The following is a 22,750-nucleotide window of genomic DNA, read 5'->3' on the forward strand; positions in this document are numbered from 1 at the left end:
ACCTTCTTCCCTTGAATTCAGTATACAACCGTTTATGCAGATTTGTCCTTGACTGCCCATATTTGACCCACCACTGTACCTTATACGAAAATCTCAACTTACCATCTCCCACCTCAAGAAGACAGCAGCACTGGCTGCAGTTCATCTTTAAATGTATTCATTTCAATTATCCACAGTATCTGAAACAGCTTATGACACCTTACACTTCTACACATCAACTTAGACATTGCTCACAGGTTTATTTCAATATACCCACATCAGTTGGCAAAAGATAATTTATGTTCAAAGCTCCTTGTGACTGGAACAATCTACCTGTCCATATTCGTTCAATAACATCTTTTCATTTGTTTAAAACTGTGCTGTCCTCTCATCTTGAGACTACCTGTTCATGTTTTCACTAATCATTACTATAGCAGATCCATGATGCAATGATCCATGTGTTATGTCTACGTTATGTCCATGTTATGTGAAATGTTGTCTTGTTGCAGTTTTTGTTTTGTTGTTTGTTTCTTGTTTATCTAGGAATTGTATTGTTTTGTCTTGTTTTGTTTTGTCTGGTTGAATTGTTTGTAAAAAATTGTCTTTACGTATGAAGTGTATTTTGTGAATTGCGGACCCCCTTGAAAACGAGATGGTTCATCTCAAGGGGTTGTTCCTAATAAAGAAATTTCAGACAGACTCGTTTCATAACAGAGCGCAGCAGTCTACATGTACAGGAGCGTACATTGGGTCATTTCCGGCTAGTCCGTCATCCAAAGTGGTCCAGCTCTATTTTAATGTATGGGATTAAAAATCTTAAAACGTGAATAACTCGTAATCCAAATTAATGAAAAGAGAATTTTTTTGACTTCGCGTTAGAAGTAATCATACCTCCGGTGGCTGTCGATCCTCTCGGGGGTCTTTTGGCTACATGCTATTATATCCTAGCACAACCAAGATGGCGTCGTGTGACTCGTGTCACCTTGAAATGGGCTCTGAAGCTGCAAATCGCTGGTTAATCGTACTGATTAATGGTTCCAGATGACGCTGGGAGATAAGAGTGTTAATAACCTCTCCAATCACAAAGCAATTCATGAAACATTGCTATAATAGCCAAGAACTGACAAGCTGCTAAAACACAGCCTTGGTCTTACTCCTCTGGACCTCTGCGAAGAGAAAAGCCTGGTCACAACCTAGAAGTGTCCGGCCCGAACATCCGTCAGATGTATTTCCCCCAGATACAATATTTTTTCGACCAATCATCACAACACTAAAATCCTGCAACTTCCGCCCCCCAAAAGTGCTACACTACAGTCTACAGCGTAGGTCTTGCCCAGTGTGCACAGACGGAGAGTATCCTAAAATCTATCTGATGAAGTTCAGCACATGCACAGACACAAATATGCAAACATCATCGGGTGTGCACTCATGCACGCACAATCGCGCTCACACACACAGTCACACACACACACACACACACACACACACAGCAGATCACTCAATCTGGCTTAGATCCAGGGAAAGTAATATCAAAGCATTCCTTTCAGTATCATACTGGTGAACAAACTCAACTCTGTACATTCTGGTACACACACACACACACACGGTACAAACGGACACTTCTGTATAGCCTTCTCCTTTCCCCTGCTACAACTGCCGCCTTCAGTGTGACGTGCACAACACTGCAGTCCCTGATTGTCCTTCACAGTATAATTCATGTTTCCTTTAAACCTTCATGTTTGACATTTACCAATGGCTGTGACCTACACTTGTGTGTGTGAGGGAGGCCATACTGTCTCTCTCTCTCTGTGTGTGTGTGTGTGTGTGTGTGTGTGTGTGTGTGTGTGTGTGTGTGTGTGTGTGTGTGTGTGCGTGTGTGCGTGTGCGCGCGTGCGGTTGTGTTGTTGTGTACCTTTTGTGTGTGTAGTTATAAAACTTTCCATTCTTTATCTGATAAGACAAACCCCACCCTGTCCTTAAATCCCTCCCCCTTCCGCAGCTCTGCTCTCTCTCTCTCTCTCTCTCTCACCAACTCTGTTTTCTCTCTTGTTCTATTCTCTTTCTTGCTTTATTCTACTTCTCTTTCTTGCTTTATTCTACTTCTCTTTCTTGCTTTATTCTACTTCTTTCTTTCTCTTGCCTCTCTCTTTCCATCCCTCCTCCTTCCCCCATTCCTCTCTTGGCAGCTGACCTTGTGGAGGTAATAGTATGACGGTATTCCGATCACGGTCCAGAGCGCTAACAGGCGCGGTGGTCCGGAACACCGGAACACCGATCATTAACGCGGTTTCACTCCTACAGGACAAATGACAAGTTAATGTTCCTCCAGATGGCCCCAGGCCCCAAACATCACAGGAAATAAAGTTAGCAAGTAAAGCACACTTGTATGAGGGTCATTTTGTCACGCCTGTGGCAGCGCTTCATGATAGTGACACAAAAATCAGATAACAGTTTATCTTTGTACAATATTAGCCATCTCCAGGGAGGTCAAGGCCATGCAGGGCGAACTTTTGTGTCATTCTATGTAGACAGATTTGCTGAAGGGGAAAATGGCATCGCAGAAAAGGCTGTTTTCAGTTACATCACTGATACAGTACAGTACAGTGATGCAACTGAAAACAGCTTTTTCTGTGATGCTATTTTCCCATTCTCGCTGTGAGTCTAGAACGACAAAAAAAAGTTCATGCTCTGGCCTTAACCTCACTGGAGATGGTTAATGATAACACCTCATGACATTCTGCATTTAAGAAAGTAAGAGAAAGAGAGACTAGCGAAGAGCCACTAAGAGAAACAGAAAAAGAGAGTGAGGCTACATTCACAAGGTATTTATGGCCCTTCAAGTCAGACGGTGTCAAACCTGCAGTATGTCAAACCTATACAGGCGTACAGTACAGCACACACTGGCCCTGGTCAGTTCTATGTTTGCACAGAAGTCTCAATAATGTCTAGCCTAGTTGTCTAGCACCCCACCACAACCTCTCTCTCTCTCTCTCTCTCTCCCCCTTCCCTGCAGAGTTGTGAGACACACTGAAGACTCAGGAAGTGGCTCTTCTCATCTCCATGGGAACGGAGTGGCCGGAGACCCCTCCTCAAACACAAAGCCACAGGGGCCGTGGTAGACACAAACAAACCAGTTCTGACACGCACGCACACACACGCACGCACGCACGCACGCACACACAGGCACATGCACACTCATGCAAGCACAGTGCACAGAGAGATTATTTCCCTGGAAAACTCCTTGTTCTAAAAACACAACAACCATGCATTCACAATTCAATTCTAATGATGCTCTTCTAGAGCGCTCAGACGGCCGGTCACAAGTATCCGTTTCTATTCATAGGCTGGTCCTGTCAGGATGAAAGCGTGGCTTTCCTCTCTGTCCCTCTCGCTATGAATAGCTTTTCTCTGTCCTCATCAGTTCCATTTTTCCCTGGGAACGGAATCGAGCCGTCCCAGGGGAAAGGCTGCTATGCACCCCGAAGGCGTCCGAGGCCGAGCACAGGGCGCACATGAATAGGCCCAAATGAGAAGGTATACAGTATGCATTCAGAATCTCTTTACAGATAATCTGTTGAATCAATTGAAAAGGAAACATTTTTAGAAAGTTTCATTTGTATAGCCTATAGGCTACGCCTATTCTTGTGGTATAGGAATCCACACAGAATATGAAGTGTACAGGATTATTAGCCTATATTATAGTTTTTATTAATTCTCATTGTTATTTAAAGATGTTCACGCTCTGTGTAAAATATTCAATATTTGTAGTTTTTCCATTGTAGCCTAATTTAAATCTAATCTGACACTTGGGTTGTCATTCAGTGCTACAGTAGTCTATAGAATATGAAAATGAGAGCGTGTTGCCTATGTGTAAACCATGATTAAACGGCCAGACAGCCACATAGTATCCGAAAGCAGAGAACTAGAAACAGCCTACCATTTAGCACAATTTATCACCTTAGCCAAGCCACACGCACACGCGCACGCACACACACGCGCACAATGTCCTATTGTAATTTGACATTTGAGTCATCATACAGGAGGCTTTTTCTCAACAGTTTGCAGAAGTTGTAGCCCATTATCTTACAGTTCGGGTGTGAGGTGTCGGAAAACCGTTTCCATGCTCCCAAAAACCCGATGCACTTCACTTAAAAAAACCCCCAAACAAGTCCGGTGTAAAATCGGTGATGAAAACGAGTTTCTCCCCTCCCGACCGTCCGCGCACAAAAAGTTCTCCAAGCGGATGCGGTTCTTTCGTCCTTTCACTCGGGTCTGTTGTCTCTCTCCTAGCTGTCACAGCTGAAGTGGTCCTGTCAAGCCAGGAGGCTTTGTAGCCTGCCTACTGTCGAAACGAACCGGACAGGAGTCCGGCCCCTTTTCCTGCAAGAGCAGAGCTGGGCTAGCTGGCCAATAACCAAGCTGTGTGCACAGCACTGCGCAGGCAAGAGCCCATCTCACCTTCCTTCACTTCACTTCAGTTAACTCGATCCCAGTGTTTGCATAATGTATTATAATAATAAAATAACCAACTGCTCAATTTGAAATTGACCAGGATCCAGTTGAAGATGTAGCATTTATTCCGTTTTTTTCCATTAAATTTTTAACATCAAATTAAAGTAAAAAAAAAAGGTACCACAAATACATATTGTACAATAGGCCTAGCTGCCTTCATTAGAGCTATGGGACTGTTGTCTCCCTGCGCTCGCATGAAATGCAGACCAGCCTTTCGTCAGCTGTTGCGGAAATATAAAAAACGTTTTACCTACTCACCAATACAAAGGCCCACCACATTTTTGGGGCAAAAAGGGTTTTTTTCCCACTGGAAGTAAAAATCTTGTCTATGAGATTGTCTCTTGCTCTTGGCTATGTCAGTAGAGGGCGCAGTGGAGTAACAAAGTATTTTATTCAGAAATCCCTTTCTGGCCAAAAATTGCATTTTATACATGTGGTGGGGGGCTCAGTGCGTCCACTATGGAAGGTAGGCTTTCTAATAACACAAGGAGAGGCTGGTCTGCATTTTGAGCGCAGGCAGCAAAGAGTGGCAGAGCCTTAACCTTAATGCAACGGCAGCAAGGGCATCAGGGCTATGGACCAGAGCTACAATAGGCCTACAAGTACGGTACTTAAAGGACCACTTCACCACTTTTCAACCTATCTTCATATAATAGGTCCTCACTAATAATCTTGAAAGAATGGCGCAAAGTTTTTCTACTCGGTCTGTGTCGCATAGGAGGGCTGTGGGCAGTTCAGAAACCGTCTTCCAGTGACGACATCGATGGGGAATACAAGCTAATAAAAACTGCAGGCTTTCTAGTCCTGAAAAGTTGCAATGTGAAAATGGAAGCCATCGTTCTCATGATAATGAAAATCTAAACATTTTTGTACAAAAATCTTGTTTAAAAAATAATCTGCCTAATGATGATGTCACTGGAAGACTGTTCTAAACTGCCCACAGTCCTCCTATGAGACACAGACTGAGTAGAAAGAAATCGTGCCATTTTATCATGATTATTAGTGAGGACCTATTATATGAAGATAGGTTGAAAAGTGGTGAAGTGGTCCTTTAATTGCATTCCAAATGTAGGCAAAAAACACAAAACTATTGGCAGAAACATTTAAAGTAGACCTACCAAAAGTGAAAGTAGCATTGTGCAGATTGTCACACCAGTTTTTTCACAAGTTTTAAATATTTGTAAAAAGGAGATCTACAAGCTCTTAATGCATTGTGCTTGTGACCTTGACATAGAGCAGCTATTTTCAAATAGAGCGACTCGATTGTTTCACTGCGATTTGGTTACATTTGTACTCTCAGGGCTGTATTTTGCGTGTCTTAAGTACAATCAATGCCATTTGGCTATTCTGAGTGGCCAAAGAGCATTGACCACGCCTCCAGGTCTTTAGTTTACTCAAGTTAGGGAATAAGACCTGGTACTTAAGACACGCAAAATACAGCCCTCAGTCTTATAAACGTACTCTGCAGTGTGCACTGTGTGCAGATCCTCACAGGTGGATTATATAGCCTATGCCTATGGCTTGTTTAGAACACAAACTGAAGCAGTAAACCTGTTAATGCGGTTATTATCTCTCCGGGTTCTAGAATGCTGTTTACACCCAAAATACAACAAATGTGTTTAGGTTTCAGAGTTGACACTCAAAGCAACATGGAGCTATCTCACATCAGGACCAATAGTTTACAGTAAACCACAATTTATAGATCATGACAACTTTTCTTTAAAAGCAGATTGTCACAGTCTCTCTCTCCCGGCCTCAGTCTGTGACTCCACCATGGCCACTCCCACATTAATTTCCACCACACTGCAGTCCCACTTACACACCTGTGTCCAACTCCCTCATCAGCAAACATGTGAACTCTTTGCTAATCAACCTGCTGGTGCCAACAAACGGGGAAAAGTCTCCCTGGATCGCCAAGCCCACCCGGCCGGCCACTTCCAGTTCAGCTTTAACCCAGCGACCACCTGTATCTGATCCCAGGTCTCCAGTGATGCAGTCCCTGTCTCGGCCTGCTTCCAAGCCTGGCCTTCGGTCTGCCATCACTCAGCCCGCCGGCCTCCTGGCCGTCCGCCAGGCGACCCCTCTGCTTCGTCTCGGGCCTCCCGGTCGTCCCCTTGACGACACCACTGCTGCCTCGTCTCAGCCTCCAGGCCGCCCTCCAGATGACATCTTGTCGACCTCGTTCGGCCTCCTGGCTGCCCTCCAGTTGACATCTTGCCGACCTCGTCTCGACCTCCAGGCCGTCCCCCTGAAGTCAGCAGCTCTGCCTCTTGCCATCGTCCCGGCCGTCCTCCAGAGGCCGCCTGTTCTGCCACGTCCCGCCCACCGGCCGGCCGCCAGACAACGCCCGCTCAACCCTGGTCCATCATTCTGGCCACCCACCTGAGATCACATGCCTGGCCCCGTGAACCAACATGGTTCTCGGGGCAGGGGGTGGCCTATAGAGGCGCATAAACATACAAAAGTATTGGTATAAAAATGTACTTAAAGTAGCCTACCAAAAGTACTCAATACTACTGTGCAGAATATCTCATTTCACAAGTTTTCAAATGAAATGTATATAGAATGGGTTGAAGTGGTTAATGCATGTTTTGTAATAATATTCAAAATCTACAAAGTATAACTAGTAACTAAAGTTAACCAAGTAAAAAGCACAATATTTGCCTCTGAGATGTAGTGGAGTGAAACTAGGCTAAGAATATTGAACATTGGAAATACTCCAGTAAAGTAAAAGTATATAGTTACTTTCACCCATCCATGATGTAGAAGTACACCCCCTGGACATGATGGTAAGTCACTCACAGGGACTTAATGCAGCTCTTGATGCTGAGTGCCAAGCAGGGAGGCATTGGCTCCCATTTTATTGTCTTTAGGCATGAACCGTCCCAGGGTCATACCAAAGACAGAGTAGAAATTCTAGCCACAAGGGCACTGAGCTGGTTAATTAATTAATGAATGGCTTAAATTGCTGTGAGATCAAAGGTATAGGTTATATAGGCTACTTAAAAAGTCTATTAGACATTTCTTGATTCTCATTCCACCGTTATAGAAAAGAGCATCTGATTTCATACCAAATAAGAAGATACATCCTTTGACATATTGACTGGATTCTGAAAAGCAAAGTTTAGAGTTTGTTAATTTCAAGAATTATGAATGTAATTCCTCTGCTGCTATACAGTAAAGAGTTAACTGAGAATTGTCTTGGATTTTCAGGAACTGAACATAATCTATTTTCGTTGTTTTAACCAGCCGTGTAGGATGTCCTTTAATATTGCATACCTAACCTTATGTTGTGAAGCTAGGCTAATGACAGACTACAGTGGTAGTTTTATTTGGGCTAAGTGTTAGTCTGTAATATTAGTCTGTCTGCCAATCCTTACTGTACATGACAATCTGACATTAGTACATTACCTACCATCTCATTTTGTTTGGTGATTCAATTCAAGTTGACAATCATCAGTTCCAGTCAGTGTTTAATCAAGTAGCTCCATCTAGTGCACTGATTTGTGTAGTGCATGTAGTACATGCAGGAAAATGAGGCACACAATAGTCAATGACCATTTATTTTTTAGGATTCAAGGATTTTACTTTTAAAAGGCTCAGTATCAGCATTATACAATTGACAAAACTTTAAACACTGGCTTTGTTTTGGACACAAAGCCAAACAATCAAGAGGTGCCAAACAGGGCTGTACACTTAGAATCTGGGTTCAAGCAGTGTTTATGTACTGTATTTCCTAGAGAAGATTGAAAGTTAAAAGAGCCATTTCTGGTAAAAAAAAATCTCACTTTTCCAATACAAAATACAGATTGTGAAAATAAAATGCATTTTACAAGAAATGTACATTGTTTTAAAACTTAGACTAGAACCAAATCTTGGATGAGTCCCTCTCGATAAGAGTGTCTGCTAAATGCATAAATTATAAATTGTAGAACTAGACATGAAAGTTGAATGAGCGTAGATGTAGTCAGTGGTTTTAACACTTCATGATTTCAGGTAGTTTCACAGTACTGTAGTTTCCTATCCACCAGGTAATTCTAATATAAACATTACCTAATAGTTCCTAATCCTATAGCCTGATTATTACTAGCCTAATTAAAGGCAATGCATAATGTTTTATCCTCCTGTGAGGAAATCCCACCCATTAATATCTTCTGGGTGACTTGTGTTTCTATGTGACAACACCATAGATAGAAATAAAAAGGTAGACGCCTCCTTCAGCTCTGTTCTAGAGAGGGGGCAAAGCTTTCTAGAGATTTTCACACAAATGTGTGTGTCTACCGGTCTACCCAGACACAGGCAAGAATCTCCATCTTTCTCTCACTGTCTCCCTCATGCTATTTACTTGCTCACACTCTCTCTTTCTCACTATTGTGAAAATAAAACGCAATTAAGACATTTGTGCCACATGTTCTTGAACATAAACTGGAACCACAACATGGATGAACTAACACTTGTGGTAAATAACCAAGTATGAATATGAATTTGTGTGTCTAGGATGCAGAGACGGACAAAGAAGATAGGCTGAAAATCTCTCTATCTCTCTTGCACACACACACACACACACACACACACACACACACACCATAACTTCCCAGCAGGCCAGCACTCTAAACGTCTCCATCAACTTTCTTCTCAGTCAGGTCATCGATGCTCTGAGTGAAGCACTCCCCTTTGTACAGGCCGTAGTAGAGCGTGTCCTCCTGTGCTGCAGCCCAGGACATCTGTTGGCTGGAGAAGCAGGCTGCCCAGTTCCCCTGAGGGTCCACCGTCACCACCCCACCCAGACCGGCCACACGTTCTTTCATGTAGGCCAGGCCCAAGTCACTGGCCTCCTCTGCAGGATGACCTGCGTGCAAAATGCAGATGAGAGGTGAATACAGGTTTTATATTTTCTCTAATGTTACTACTAAAGCACCTTGAGTTAGGTTTTATATTGTCGTATGAATAGTAGAGCATTTTAATTTAGGTTTTATTTTGCCTCTAGTCTAAATAGTAGACTAGAGCATAGGTTAAGTGAGGTTTCATGTAGGAAAGGTGTCATAATATAGTGTCATTATTAGCAGTATTAGGAAGGGATGAGGGAATTAGTGTCACATGCATATGCAGAGATGGTAATGGCTTGGAAGGAAGGGCAGAGAGAGTGACGCCATGAATGGAATGAAAGGGTAAAAGTAAAAGTGACCTTGCTCCATGTAGAAGAGGATAAGTCTGGCTAGAACGACCTTCATGATGGCTTCTCCATGTCCAGTAGGAGACACTGCTCCAACCTTGTTATCGGCATAACCCCCACACCCTACCCCACACACACACACACGCGCACACACACACACACACACACACACACACACACACACACACACATGGCACAGAAAGCATTACTCTAAGGACAATATTGTATAGCCTATACAGTATCACTGGTGCTATGAAAGTGTTTGGGTCTGTTTAGTGCCCTTGAGACCTGTGTTTCATGGAGTTAAACAGCCGTGCCACAAATGTACATTAATTTACTCTCTGAAGATTCAAGGGTTTCATTCAACAGGGCTTCCATACAGAAGGCAAGTAAGTATAAATCTCAGTTGATTTTTCTTAAATAGCTTTTGGTTAGCTTGCAATGCAATTGCAAACCAGCAACAATAGGTGGCAGTGTCAACAACACTTGAAAGCCTAGGCTGATTTTGTCTTCCAGCAAACTACAACAGATTAAGCCCTGTGCATCTCCATTGTATACATTGAACATTGGCCTTGTTCATTGGCATACTGTCACTTTAATTGACATGGGAGTAGAGCTACTCCTGTACGGTGTACAACCACACAGATGTTTTACAGCTAATCTCTATGGAATAAACATGTTTGTAACACTTTACCTGAATCCACCATTACGAGACTGACATAATCATGTTGAATCTAGACATGTCATGACAGCTGTCATTATGCTGTCATGACTTGCAGTGGTAGTTTATGACTATTGACATAATAGTATCATGTTACAATTAGTATCATGACAGCTCTCATTGGATCACGTATAAACATCACATCACAACCAAGTAAAAAAATAACGAACAGTCGAACACATAAAACAAATCTTATGGACATTTTCTGTAGTCTATACGTAGTTAGCTGTCTGTTTCCCTTAATGTTTACAGTACAATTTTACAGTACAAGTTTCTCGGGTCAACAGTTACAAATAGGAACTGTTTTTAGACCTGTTCATTTAGACCTGAAACAATTCATCATATTTACTTTTAATCATAAATCATTGTTTTGAGTAGTATTCAACTTTTTCCTCTAGTTACCTTATTGGTCATCTACGAAGTTGGTCATTTACATCAACTTGTTATATATCTGCAGTAGTCACCCATTTACTCATAGTGACAAATAAGTAACGGATAATGGTGGAGTGGTTGAGATCAAACTCCACTCATGGTTGATGCCACCTCGGGACAAACCACGGCTCTGTACTCTATCCCATTCTGACCGGGCACCCATTTTGGTGTCAGCATCATGTTATGCTTTAGCTATTTAAAAATAGCAGATCTACAAGCTCATATCGCGCCACCGAGTGGCGCGATACGAGCTTGTAGGTCTGCTATTTTTGAAAAATCGAAGAGCGACTGACATTTTTAGAATCTGATCTCAGGTCAGAATGGGTTCATCAGACCAGTGTGTGTCCGGCGGAAACCTCGTAAGAATCTGATCTCAGGTCAGAATGGGCTATACACAACTGTGAGGCGTGTTAGCCTCTGTGAATACTATTGTATTGATTATGTAGCCAAATGCTGGGGCGGCAGACCTAGGGGCGGCAGTGGCTCAGGGGTAGAGTGGCCGGTAGAACAGCCGGATGGCAACCGTGAGGTTCCCAGTTCGATCCCGGGCAACCAGAGTTGGTGTCGAAGTGTCCTTGAGCAAGACTCTGAACCCCTAATTGCTTCCGATGTGCAGGTTGGTGCCTTGCATGGTTTCCTCTGCCATCGGTGTATGGAATGGGGGAATGTTTGTAATGTACTGTATGTAATGCACAATCGATGCTTTGGATAAAAGCGCTATATAAATGCACCATTTACATTTAGAAAAGAGCAAGCATTTGTACCATAACGGTCTCTAACATAATTTAGGCTATTTAGGTGTGTGTGTGTGTGCGTACGTCAGCAGTGACATAAGTGGTGTGCAGCTCTAGACTTCACTGCCGGACACAAACACATAAATCCTTCTACGAACCCCTGAGGGTCAATGGTCAGAGTCTCAAATGCATTTTCATGTTATCACTGTTCTTTGACCCCTTCGCATTTTTAGCCAAGATAATAAAATCATGCAACCTAGCCAGTGAACTTACTGCATTTTTGCAGTATACAGTATCTTAGTACCGTACTATTCTTATGAAGTCGGCTTCACAAGAATTGCAACACATTTCGGGTACTTAAACATGGCCAGCCATGGATTAAAATGGGATTGTGGGTGGGTTTCGTAGCTCTGTCATGAAACATACCCAACAGGCATTATTTCAATGATGGATGGATGCATTAATAGATAGACAGGATTTGGACAGACAGACATAGATAATTTTTTTCTTCTACATTTTTATTCCACGATTTTTGTAAACTATTATTTATTTTCACCCAGTGTCAATTGTCTAATGCAATCCTTGGCGCTACACTCCCTCTGCAGACCTGGGGAGAGCAACCGACTGACCGACTCATGGTTCCTTCAATGCATGAGGAGTTTGGACTTGACAGGGGCGGGGGCGGGAGGGGGGTTCCCCGGTTGGACGTACTGTAGCGTGTGGAAGGAACATGTTATTCCAGCCAGTTCCTTTCCCCTCCATCAGGCGCCCTGGCTGGCCAGGGGGAGGCATTATAGAGACCAGAGGAGAGAACACCCCCTCAGTGCCCACAGCGTCCCCAGAGGGAATAGAACAGACATAGCTTCTAACTACATACATATGTAGGAACTTAGAGGTACTGACCTATACAGGCGGTATCGCCCACTCGTCCCTCCATCTTGTTTAGCAGACCACCCGTAGAAGTCGCACACGCTATGTTCCCCGCCACATCTACTGCTACTGCTCCCACTGTCCCCATCTTCCCCCTGCACGCAAAGCATTCATTTATTAAGACCTGTTTATTTGCCAGTGGCGGCCTTATATATGTTTCAATCGTTTCAATTGAAACAGCCAAAATAAAATAGTAGTAGTATTAGTAGTAGTAGAAGTAATATTGCATTGTGACACTGCCACATAAAATGTGTGAAACAATGTATTTCCTGTCCTGGTATGAGTATTGAAAGAAAATGAAACATACTGGGGAATATGTTGCTTAAACTATGGTTGAATATTTAACACTGAAATGTAGTGTACAGAGAATATAATGTGTTTTGTGTAGTTGAACCATGGTCATCAATTTTCTGTTGACAAATGACAAGGTTTGATCACAAGGGGAGCTGTGGGGGAAATAGTTCCAGGAAGTGAACTCCCAGAAAGCTATAAAAGAACAGGAAATGAGGCGCCGAGCCGGGGTTCCATTTTAGGCATGTTAGAAGAGGGTTTGGTGTGGTTATTATTCTTTGTCATGTCATACATCCTCCTTTCAAAGCCAATACTAAGCCAAATCAGAACTGAACACAAACAACCACACAGTTTGACCAAAGAACTTTGTTTAGGGAAGGAGAGAGAGTTTGGTCGGACACTTTCTGCGGCTTTGAGATCTGAACAAACGATCAGAGCTGGTGAACAAAGGACCCAGCGGACCACTCCCGACTTAAAGGTTGGGTGAGCAGCATATACCTTTTCTTTTTTCCGGTAAGCAATGCATTGCCTTTTTGTTTCATAACTTTTTTGGACTACCTAATTGAATAAAAGAGGATCTACAACGTTCGGGATACTTAGATACTTGGATTACCTTTTTCGGGATTACTTTGGGGATACTTTGACTTTGGGGCACCTTTAAAGGTAGCCGCAATTTGCAACTCTAGATTTTTTTACAATGGGTTGAATCTAGAGTTGCAATCCCCTCCATCCATTTCCTATTCATTATTTTCGGTTTCTGATCTGCTGGTCTTAAATGACGTTAAACTCACCAACATTGCAGCTGTAGTCCAAGCTTGAATTATCCTCTTTCAATCTGCCGAGCTTGTTTTTCATAAAAATCCCCCGTAGACATGTTATGAGTTACTTTCTGTCCAAAATATTCCAAGAGTTCACAATCCGAGCCGCCATATTGTATTTTTGCAACGTGCCGTAAAACAAGATGTGAGGGGGAGTGCTTGTTTAATAGAAGGCTGTGCGTGATGGGGCGTCACACTGCGTCTGCCTCTTCTTTGGGTGTCTTACCTGCGCAGGTAAGATTCTATTAAACAAGCGCTCCCCCTCACATCTTGTTTTACGGCACGTTGCAAAAATACAATATGGCGGCTCGGATTGTGAACTCTTGGAATATTTTGGACAGAAAGTAACTCATAAATTGTCTACGGTGGATTTTTATGAAAAACAAGCTCGGCAGATTGAAAGAGGATAATTCAAGCTTGGACTACAGCTGCAATGTTGGTGAGTTTAACGTCATTTAAGACCAGCAGATCAGAAACCGAAAATAATGAATAGGAAATGGATGGAGGGGATTGCAACTCTAGATTCAACCCATTGTAAAAAAATCTAGAGTTGCAAATTGCGGCTACTTTAAAGGGACATTGCAGGGGAGAATTTAAAGGGAATTGAACATTTAATTTACGTTTTGAAGGGATTGATTGCTCAATTGTATGATTTTGGTTTGACCTACCTTTAAACTGAGATAAAGAACCTTGACATTTAAGTTGAAAATAAATAGTTTTGTTTTTCTTTTGCTCTACAATACAGTTTGTTTCAACAGTTTGTCTAATATAACTCAAGACTTATTCAATATTCTGCACTTCAAACACCATAGGTACATTCTTTCATATGGTGTGGGAGTGTCCGAGTGTCCTCACATTTTGGAATTTGGTTGCTACTAACCTTTCGACTATTCTACAAGTTAACATCACACCCTCCCCATCTCTATCCCGCAAAGAAGATGGTTGCTTCGCACTGGAAACCGCCTCATACATTGTCATTTCGCCAATGGGCTTTGACCTTTCTGGATATCATTTATCTAGAAATGTCTACAGCAAGATTGCATGGCGCAAAAGAGGAAAACATTGAGATTTGGTCTGGTATTGCAGATTTGGTTAAGGGCATGGTTTAATCATTATTATTATTATTATCATTATAATTATTTATTTATTTTTTGTTTCCATTGCACAGTAGTAGGAGTAATGACATTTTGTGGCATCTTTGGTCTCGGGGGGGGGGGGGGGGGGGGGGGGGGGAGGGTGGGTGGGATTGTTTGTTTTTGTGTTCCTTGCTTTTGCTGTTATGTGTTGTTTATGTGTTTTGTTTGCTTTAAGTCTTTCATGTTGTTAACGTGTCTTATTGTGATTTTTGTCTTAAAATAAAAAACATTTGATAACAAAAAAAAAGACTTATTCAATAGTTCTGATTGTTATAGCGTTGCATCGCAGCCTTCCAATCAGCCTTGTCAATTATTCAGCCTCATCCTGTACGTCCACTTACCTAGTTGGCAGCAGCTAATAATCACTGCAGGTACTTGATCTGTCACCATGTCACGTTGAGCTGTGTTGTTTGGTTGAAATTGTTCCCACTTCCCAGTGTGTGCACTCACTGCACTAGCAGCGCTGAGAGTAGACCTAGAATGCCTGTGATCATTTAATTATACTTCGTAAATTTTCATGTATCTCAGGCATAGATCCCTTCTGGTAATGCTGGTAGAATTGGAATATGCGTGGCGTAAATGTGATAAATGCTCCGTCTGTACTCACCCATTAAATAATTCCAAAGACGTGGAGAGAAAAATGGTCCTATAGTTTTATATCCATGTGAAGGTTCTGGCACAAAACGTGTATTTAGTCAATTATCTCCACTTTTTCAAGAGATGCACACGGACATCTTTCTCTCCGGGCGAGGGGACGTATTTGTAAACATGACGTATTTGTCAAATCAGTTCATTGATTTTTCCGGTCCCCCTCGCCCGGAGAGATAGATGTCCGTGTGCATCTCTTGTGGAGATAATTGACTAAATACACGTTTTGTGCCAGAACTTTCACATGGATATAAAACTATAGGACCATTTTTCTCTCCACGTCTTTGGAATTATTTAATGGGTGAGTACAGACAGAGCATTTATCACATTTACGCCGCGCATATTCCAATTCTACCAGCATTACCAGAAGGGATCTATGCCTGAGATACATGAAAATTTACGAAGTATAATTAAATGATCACAGGCATTCTAGGTCTACGCTGAGAGTTGCGATTGCATCATTGTATAGCCTATGCTGCCTTCCAGTTATACCTTAAAGAAAACAATTGTTTAATCAAGCTGCTTTTGTGTATTTTTCTACTTGACTGTGTATGCTGTTCATGCTTTTGAACTTTAATTTATTTTATTTTTATGAATTATTAAAAGTATGACGTCATGAACGGGCATCCCGATCCTTAAGGCCGCCACTGAGGCCAATTCTACAGATGCCTTCTAAATCAGTAGCTTGCACACTTCCTTTTCAGGTCGTGACCCCCAAAAAGAATCATATTTGAACTCCCACCCTGATAAGCACTTGGAATTGTAGGAGTTGAGATTTTGTTTGACTCGGTTCCATAGTAAAATATTGTGAAAAATAGCAGATCAGCTATTTTCACTATTTCTGCCTCTTTCTTATATTATTTGACAATTTGGCCAATGTTTGACCAGTTTTTATAGTATAGTGTGTTGATTACTTTTTTGAGGTATTAAATAAGTCTTAAAAGTCCTTAAATTGTCACTTCATTGTCAGCCAAAGGTTGAGAACGAGGGTGTCGCAGGGTATCTGAAGGTGGGGGGGGGATGAGCGTGGGGAGGGGACGATGCCCGTGCGTTTTATTTATTTATTTAGTTCTATTTTTAATAGGGTTGTCAAAAGTAGCCTGGTGAAATCACTCCCCTTGCTGGACAACATTTGCATTCTGCCAGCAGGGAGAGTCTGGGAACTCTCAGGCAGAGATGATGTACTCCGGTCCAATTCTGGACGGAGCGATATGCGGCTGTATGAGGCCGCTAGAGGCGAGATCAACGCGAGACTTATGACATATTGAAGCGCTGCCACAGCGCAAATGTAAACACAACCTAACAAGACTACAACGCGAAATTATTATGGAGATATCAAATGTTTGTCCCGCTACTTCCGGGTTCATCGTTTCTGCTTGAGAGATCCCAGATGCAGGCAGGAGGGAACTGGTGAACTCTGGTGAACTGGTGAATACTGCCGCAATCTGGCGGAGTCAGGTTAGGTCAAAAGTGGGGGGGATGAAATCATCTGTTACGTACTCGCAACGTACTCTCAGTGAATGCTGGTGACGCGCCTGGTTGAGAATCACTGCACTACACCATCAACAAGTTGAGTATTTCCTAAAACTACAAATACAATTGATCATGTATCTCACATTTGGCACTCCACAGGGTTGGCATCTGGGGCCAAGTTCTTTCTCCAGCGCATGCGGGCGTAGTCTGTGATGAGGGACTCTGCTGGTACCTCTGGTACGCACATGGTCCGTGCAAACTGATTGGCACCCTCCGCCGTCAGACACAAATGACTTGTCTGGAACAGAAGGCAAAGGTCCCTTTCCCATTTAATCCCTATTTATAACAACCGTTTCCAGACATGTGTCACAGATGGCCATGTGCATGCATTCCACCCAAACACTACACCAAGTAATTTCCCTAATTAAAACAACCACTACAGTCAGATTAATTAATTAATTAGCTAAATCACCTGGTATAAGAGCACATGGGCACTGTCTGAGTAGCTCTGCTGCAGTAGAGGGTTTTGCTTACTGATTTGTAACCAGTAACAACTAAGTCCAAGGTACTCTGCTGTTTGCTAAATAGTCATAAATCTTTATTTGAACAAATCAGTGCATTGCAAACTCATGGGATGTGGTGTTCTGTTGGAATGAGACAACATGCTGCACAATGTTGGTCATCTGTGGCCCTTGACTAGACGTTGCCATTAAACTTAGCTTAAAAGCAGTCATCTATTTAGTATAAGCATATTCATAATTAATCAGGATGCATTATAAGTGTGGATACTAAGATCATATTGCACTGTATTAATAACGAGGCTACATTGCAGATTTGCAGTCAAGGAGTAGCTTCCACTGAGTGACGTTACATTGTTACAGAATGATAGATAAACAGAACATAAATAAACATGTCATTAATAAATACAGATACATACATACATACATACATACATACATAGAAATATGGGTGTGTTTATCTTTTATCTGTTTATTATCTGTTTTTCATCACAATCAGTACATACAGTAGGTGCATCTTTATCTATCTCTATATTAAGGCTTTTTCTTGAAGACCTGTATATTGTGTGCGTGTATGCGTGCGTGCGTGCATGCTACCTTTTCCATGACCAGGCGTGCTAGCTGGATAGGGTTGGCTATGTTGCGTACAGCGGACACAGCTCCACTAGCTAGCGTTCTGCCATCCATGACTATGGCATCCATCTCTACCTCCCCTTTGGAGTTCAACACTGACCCACATCCTGAAGCATGATGGGAAACAGGAAGATACAAATGTTTTTAGTTTTAAGGATTGTCATCAAAGCAGAAATGCATGATCAAACTCATGCAGCAAACTCTTACTATAGTTCAGATTGGGTTTTAGTGACACAGATTGGAATGGGAATTCAAGCCAAATTCAACCTGGATCTTGTTTTTCGTTTTGGACACAAATCTAATCAATAGAGCACCGAAGTCCTGACGTCACTGTCAGTAGAAGGCGTCAGTCCCCAGGTTCATGTACTTTTTATTTGCATTGTAATCTCCATAGGGGGGGATTTTAGATTGCCTCATATAATAACTGTGTTTGAAAAATAAACCGCTCACCCCGGCCTTTTCACTCATATGGATATGGGTTAGGGTTAGGGTTAGGGTTGGAAATGTACAAATAAACCCAAATAGTAACAAAATATGCGTTATAAACGAGTCAAACAACCCAGAGACTACATTTCGGGGTAGGTTGCTGCATCTGCCCGTCGCACAACAGAAACGGAATGTTAATTACGTTTATTTAAATTTAAATTTTATTGATATTTAATGTTTCGTGGTTAGTACGAGTCGAGTCACCACCAGCTGAGCTTACGTCAACAAGGAATCTCAGGAACGCAATGTGTTGACAGCTGGGCGTGATGTATATTAGCAGTGACATTGCCTTCATATGTAGTTTCAAGGCTTTTGCGGCCACAGTAATTCCATTTTCTCCAGAAACTGGCAGTATCAAATATGAATGGACATCCTTAACGACGCACAGCCACTCCCCTGACAGAAAGGCCGGGGTGGTCGGTTTGTTTTTCAAACACAGTTCTTATATGAAGCGACCTAAAACGCCCTATGGGGATTACAATGCAAATAAAAAAATACATGAACCTGTGTATTGGCGCCCGCTACTGAAAGTGACGTCAGACTTCAGTGCTCTATTTCTTCAGTTTAGCGGGCTGACGATCTATTGTACAGTAAGTAATTGGTACTAGTAGTCTGCAATGTGTTCTGGTAACACAAGTAAATACACCAACAAAGCAATAACTAGGCCTAAATCAACTAAAACGTGTCATATTAAAATCTGGCACTCGCTTTGCAACGCTACATGTCCATCTATGTTCCAATATTTTAAGACGTCATAGAATATTTGCGTTTAACTAGTTTTGATATTAGCCTTGTTGTAAGCTTTGCAGCTACTTCCAGTGGAATCTAATTATGTCCTTGAAAAATGTAAATAACAATTAGCAGGCTTTGGAAATGTCAACAGTAATGTAATGTACAGTATTACTATACCTATGACTCATTGGGCAAAAGTTTAACATGCACTACCGAATGGACTTGTGAGGCTCTTGGTTAATTGTCTTTGAATTGATTTGATGTAAAATAAAATGGTATATTCATTAACCAAACTATATTTATATTAATCAAGGGTACAGAAATCAATACATCCTATTTATGTAGGTACAATGTGTACAGCAATGTGTTTGTGTGCAGGGCTGTCACAATAATGCAATTTTACTAATTGTGATTAATGACTAATTGTGTTTTGGGCATTGACACTGGCACATTACGTATAAAAAGAATATTTATTTATTTTCTAACGTTCTGTTATACAATGAAATGACTGACATACTGTATTTAATAACATTATACAATCAATGTATAGCTCACATTCACAATGTAGATCTATTTTTGTTATTTTTCACGATGGAAACAATTATCCAAAAAATAATTGTGATGATCAAATAATTGATGTTATAGGCGATTACTAGGCCTACAGTATATATGTAATAATTGTGACAGACCTATTTTGGCCGTGCTCTATACCTGCGTTGAAGGCAGGGTTATTTTCCAACAGAGTGACTGCCTCTACCACAGCATCCATGGCACTGCCCCCACCCCGGAGGATGGAGTACCCGCCTCGGACGGCCGCCTTCACCCCAGCGCCAGACAAGTCCGCCCTCTCCCTAGGGATCTGTCCTGCACCTCCATGGACCACCAGCACAGGCAACATGACGGATCAACAAGGGTGGGACTGTGGAGGGAGAGGTGATACTTACACATATGAAACACATCAATATGTTTAATAGCCTAAATGAAATATTGTACCAGTGTTTTTTCAATCCATCATATGACCAGAAATCTTAGTTTTTCAATAAAACTACTAAACATATAGGCCTAACTTTTAAGGCAAAATCAATGTGTGTTATAACACATATTTTAAATGCATATTTACAGTATCACTGACAAAATAGCCTACTATATTGCCTATAGGGAATACTACGAAATATGAATAGCTAAAAAGTGAAACCCCATGCAATATAGGAACAGAAGAATCAGCTGAAATAACAGTATGCCTATTGCGAAATTAATCTTGGAGCAGGAACCCGAGTTCTCAACTACTTTTATTCACTCTCGCTCGGTCTCATCACTTCTATGAATGATGGTCCTTTAAAGCACCTCAAGATACAACATTGCATACGGTTTACTATAGCTAGACTATAGTCAAACCTAGACCAGCAGTGTTTGTTCAGTCAACGGCGATATGAACGTTGACTGCCAGAATGTTGGTTTTCACTAGAGCAGTGCATGGTTTTCAAGCTTTTAAATTCCAACGAGCCCCCTTAAGTGTAGACCCTGTATTGTAACGGGTCCATTTGTATACTGTAAGGACTCAGTACAGTACAGACTTGCAGGGGTCCATACTCCATAGAACCCGCTCAAGGAACCCTGGCTGAGAGTCCCTCACTTTTTGAGAAGAAGAAGAGCATGCATATCTTTTTGACAGTCCGCTAACCTGACGTTTTATCAGAATGGGCTAAAAAATGCAAAAGACAAAACATAATCAAAGGCTTAAATGAGAAGTGTTGTAAGACGAATGCACTCAAAGAGGAAAAAGAGCGAGTTTAAGCCACCTTACCAGAATCAGAATGTTCGACGATCTATGCCTCCTTAAGGCACTGGGTTTTTTGGCAAATCTATAACGGCACTTTTTTGGCAAATCTAAGCTATTTGTTAACATGCAGTATAGATCCCATACCCTAGAATCTATGTCCAAGCTGCGATTGGCTAGCTGGTTGTCAGGGGGACGAGACCAGAGTTATAAAGGGGAGACATTTTAAGATAGTTATGTGTGTCTATTCTATATATTAACTCCAAAGATCATTCTAGTTTAAAAAACATTTAGTTTGTTTACACCTCCCTCTTATTTGTGAAATTGATGAACATGCTTATTCTTGAACGTCTCATAGACTCATAGCCAATCACAACGTGACCGTCCCTCCGGGCGATTGGAACAAGAGAAAAGCAACTTCTGTGATTGGTGATTCTATGATCCAGCACTACGTCAAACATTTACGTCACAGGAAAAGCCTACGACGAATGTAATTTCAAACTAAAAGCTCATATGCTCATTATTATCATAATTAAATATATCCATTAGACATAATATGAATCAAAATTCAAGCGAATATAGTTACATACACTAATGCCATTGTTATCTAAAGTATAGCTAGGCCTGATAGATGTGTGGCAATAGATTTATATAACTTCTTATAGCCTAGTGATTGTTGGCCTACATTGCATTTATATTTAGTATATAGCAGCTCACAATTGACCTATTTTGTCTTTAATTTTATTCATCTTGGTTTGTTTATTAGCCTATACCTGTTACCTCTCCTTCCTGTGTTTCACTTTCATGCTTGCTCACTATGACACCTGAATGTCCCTCCCATGGCTCAATAAAGGTTTATCGTATTATCTTAAATAGTAGGCCTATATGTTTATTAAAAACCTTTTGTTATACAATGAAATCTATAATGTTAATCAACTATTACAACCTATCGGAAAATAACATTCAATGTTACACTTAATCGCTTAATTGGGTTTCTCTACTTGTCTACCAGAGTAGGATCTGGGTGGTTGGTCAATCAATCAATCAATCAATCAATCAATCAATCAATCAATCAATCAATTGATCGATCGATCGATCAAAACTGAAGTAACAGAAACATAGGAAACACTGCACTGTATCAACAAAAAAGTGAAAAGGCGATTTCAGCACCATGGCCAGCGTGTTGCTGGCCATGGTGCTGAAATCGCTTTTTCACTTTTTTTTCCCCGAAACGTTTTAGTTTCTATAATGTATGCTGCTGCTGATTCATTCTACTTATTTGATCCGATCTGAAGTTCTGAACCACGTACTAGGCTATTACTAATCGTTATAGTCATGGACGCCATATGCAGGCTATATACTTAACAAAGTTTGACACTGAAGTAACTAAACTACAACACAAGTGGCATGTGCATGTGGTTCTTTTTTACGCATATACACTTCACTCCTCTCTCAACTTCAGCTGCCGCCCTCACGGGACTAGTGTGAGCACCATCCTCCCTATCCTGACAAACACCGCGGCTGCATGTGGAAGGACTGATGAGGAGGAGAAGGAGGAAAGAGATGGAGAAAAGAGGCGCCGCGCACGTTTCACTTAAACACACAATGATTGGGGATGGATGGGAAGAGAACATGTTGGGGTGGGGGGAGGGGGGGTGAGGGGTTCGAGGGGACAAATGGCGTGTACGCGCCTGCCTCTACCGTGACTGAGCCCCCCATTCTCAAATGAGGGTTGCGCGCTCCCGCTGCAGAACGCG

At 41.8% G+C, this 22,750-nt stretch overlaps 2 protein-coding genes across 2 annotated transcripts in view; one reads left to right on the plus strand and one right to left on the minus strand.

The window, feature by feature from the left end:
• ogfrl1 (opioid growth factor receptor-like 1) overlaps window positions 1–6,877 on the plus strand; it is a gene marked incomplete at its 3' end in the record, with an annotated part of 37,744 nt that extends 30,867 nt beyond the window's left edge. Inside the window, exon 9 of the mRNA XM_083774881.1 lies at window positions 6,337–6,877. Within this exon, the coding sequence (XP_083631007.1) occupies window positions 6,337–6,877 (541 nt within the window). The remainder of the gene's footprint in view (window positions 1–6,336) is intronic.
• Window positions 6,878–8,521: 1,644 nt separating this feature from the next.
• asrgl1 (asparaginase and isoaspartyl peptidase 1) lies at window positions 8,522–21,136 on the minus strand. The gene is made up of 7 exons (XM_083775870.1): window positions 21,021–21,136; window positions 19,928–20,135; window positions 17,963–18,105; window positions 16,991–17,145; window positions 12,455–12,576; window positions 9,677–9,787; window positions 8,522–9,340 (listed from the first exon to the last, which is right to left on the minus strand). Exons 2-7 carry the CDS (start codon window positions 20,112–20,114, stop codon window positions 9,102–9,104), a joined length of 957 nt encoding a protein of 318 aa, XP_083631996.1. The 5' UTR covers window positions 20,115–20,135; window positions 21,021–21,136; the 3' UTR covers window positions 8,522–9,101.
• Between the last annotated feature and the right edge of the window lie 1,614 nt (window positions 21,137–22,750).

This window comes from Protomyctophum parallelum (assembly GCF_964188405.1).
Source record: "Protomyctophum parallelum genome assembly, chromosome: 10".
Classification (NCBI taxonomy): domain Eukaryota; kingdom Metazoa; phylum Chordata; class Actinopteri; order Myctophiformes; family Myctophidae; genus Protomyctophum; species Protomyctophum parallelum.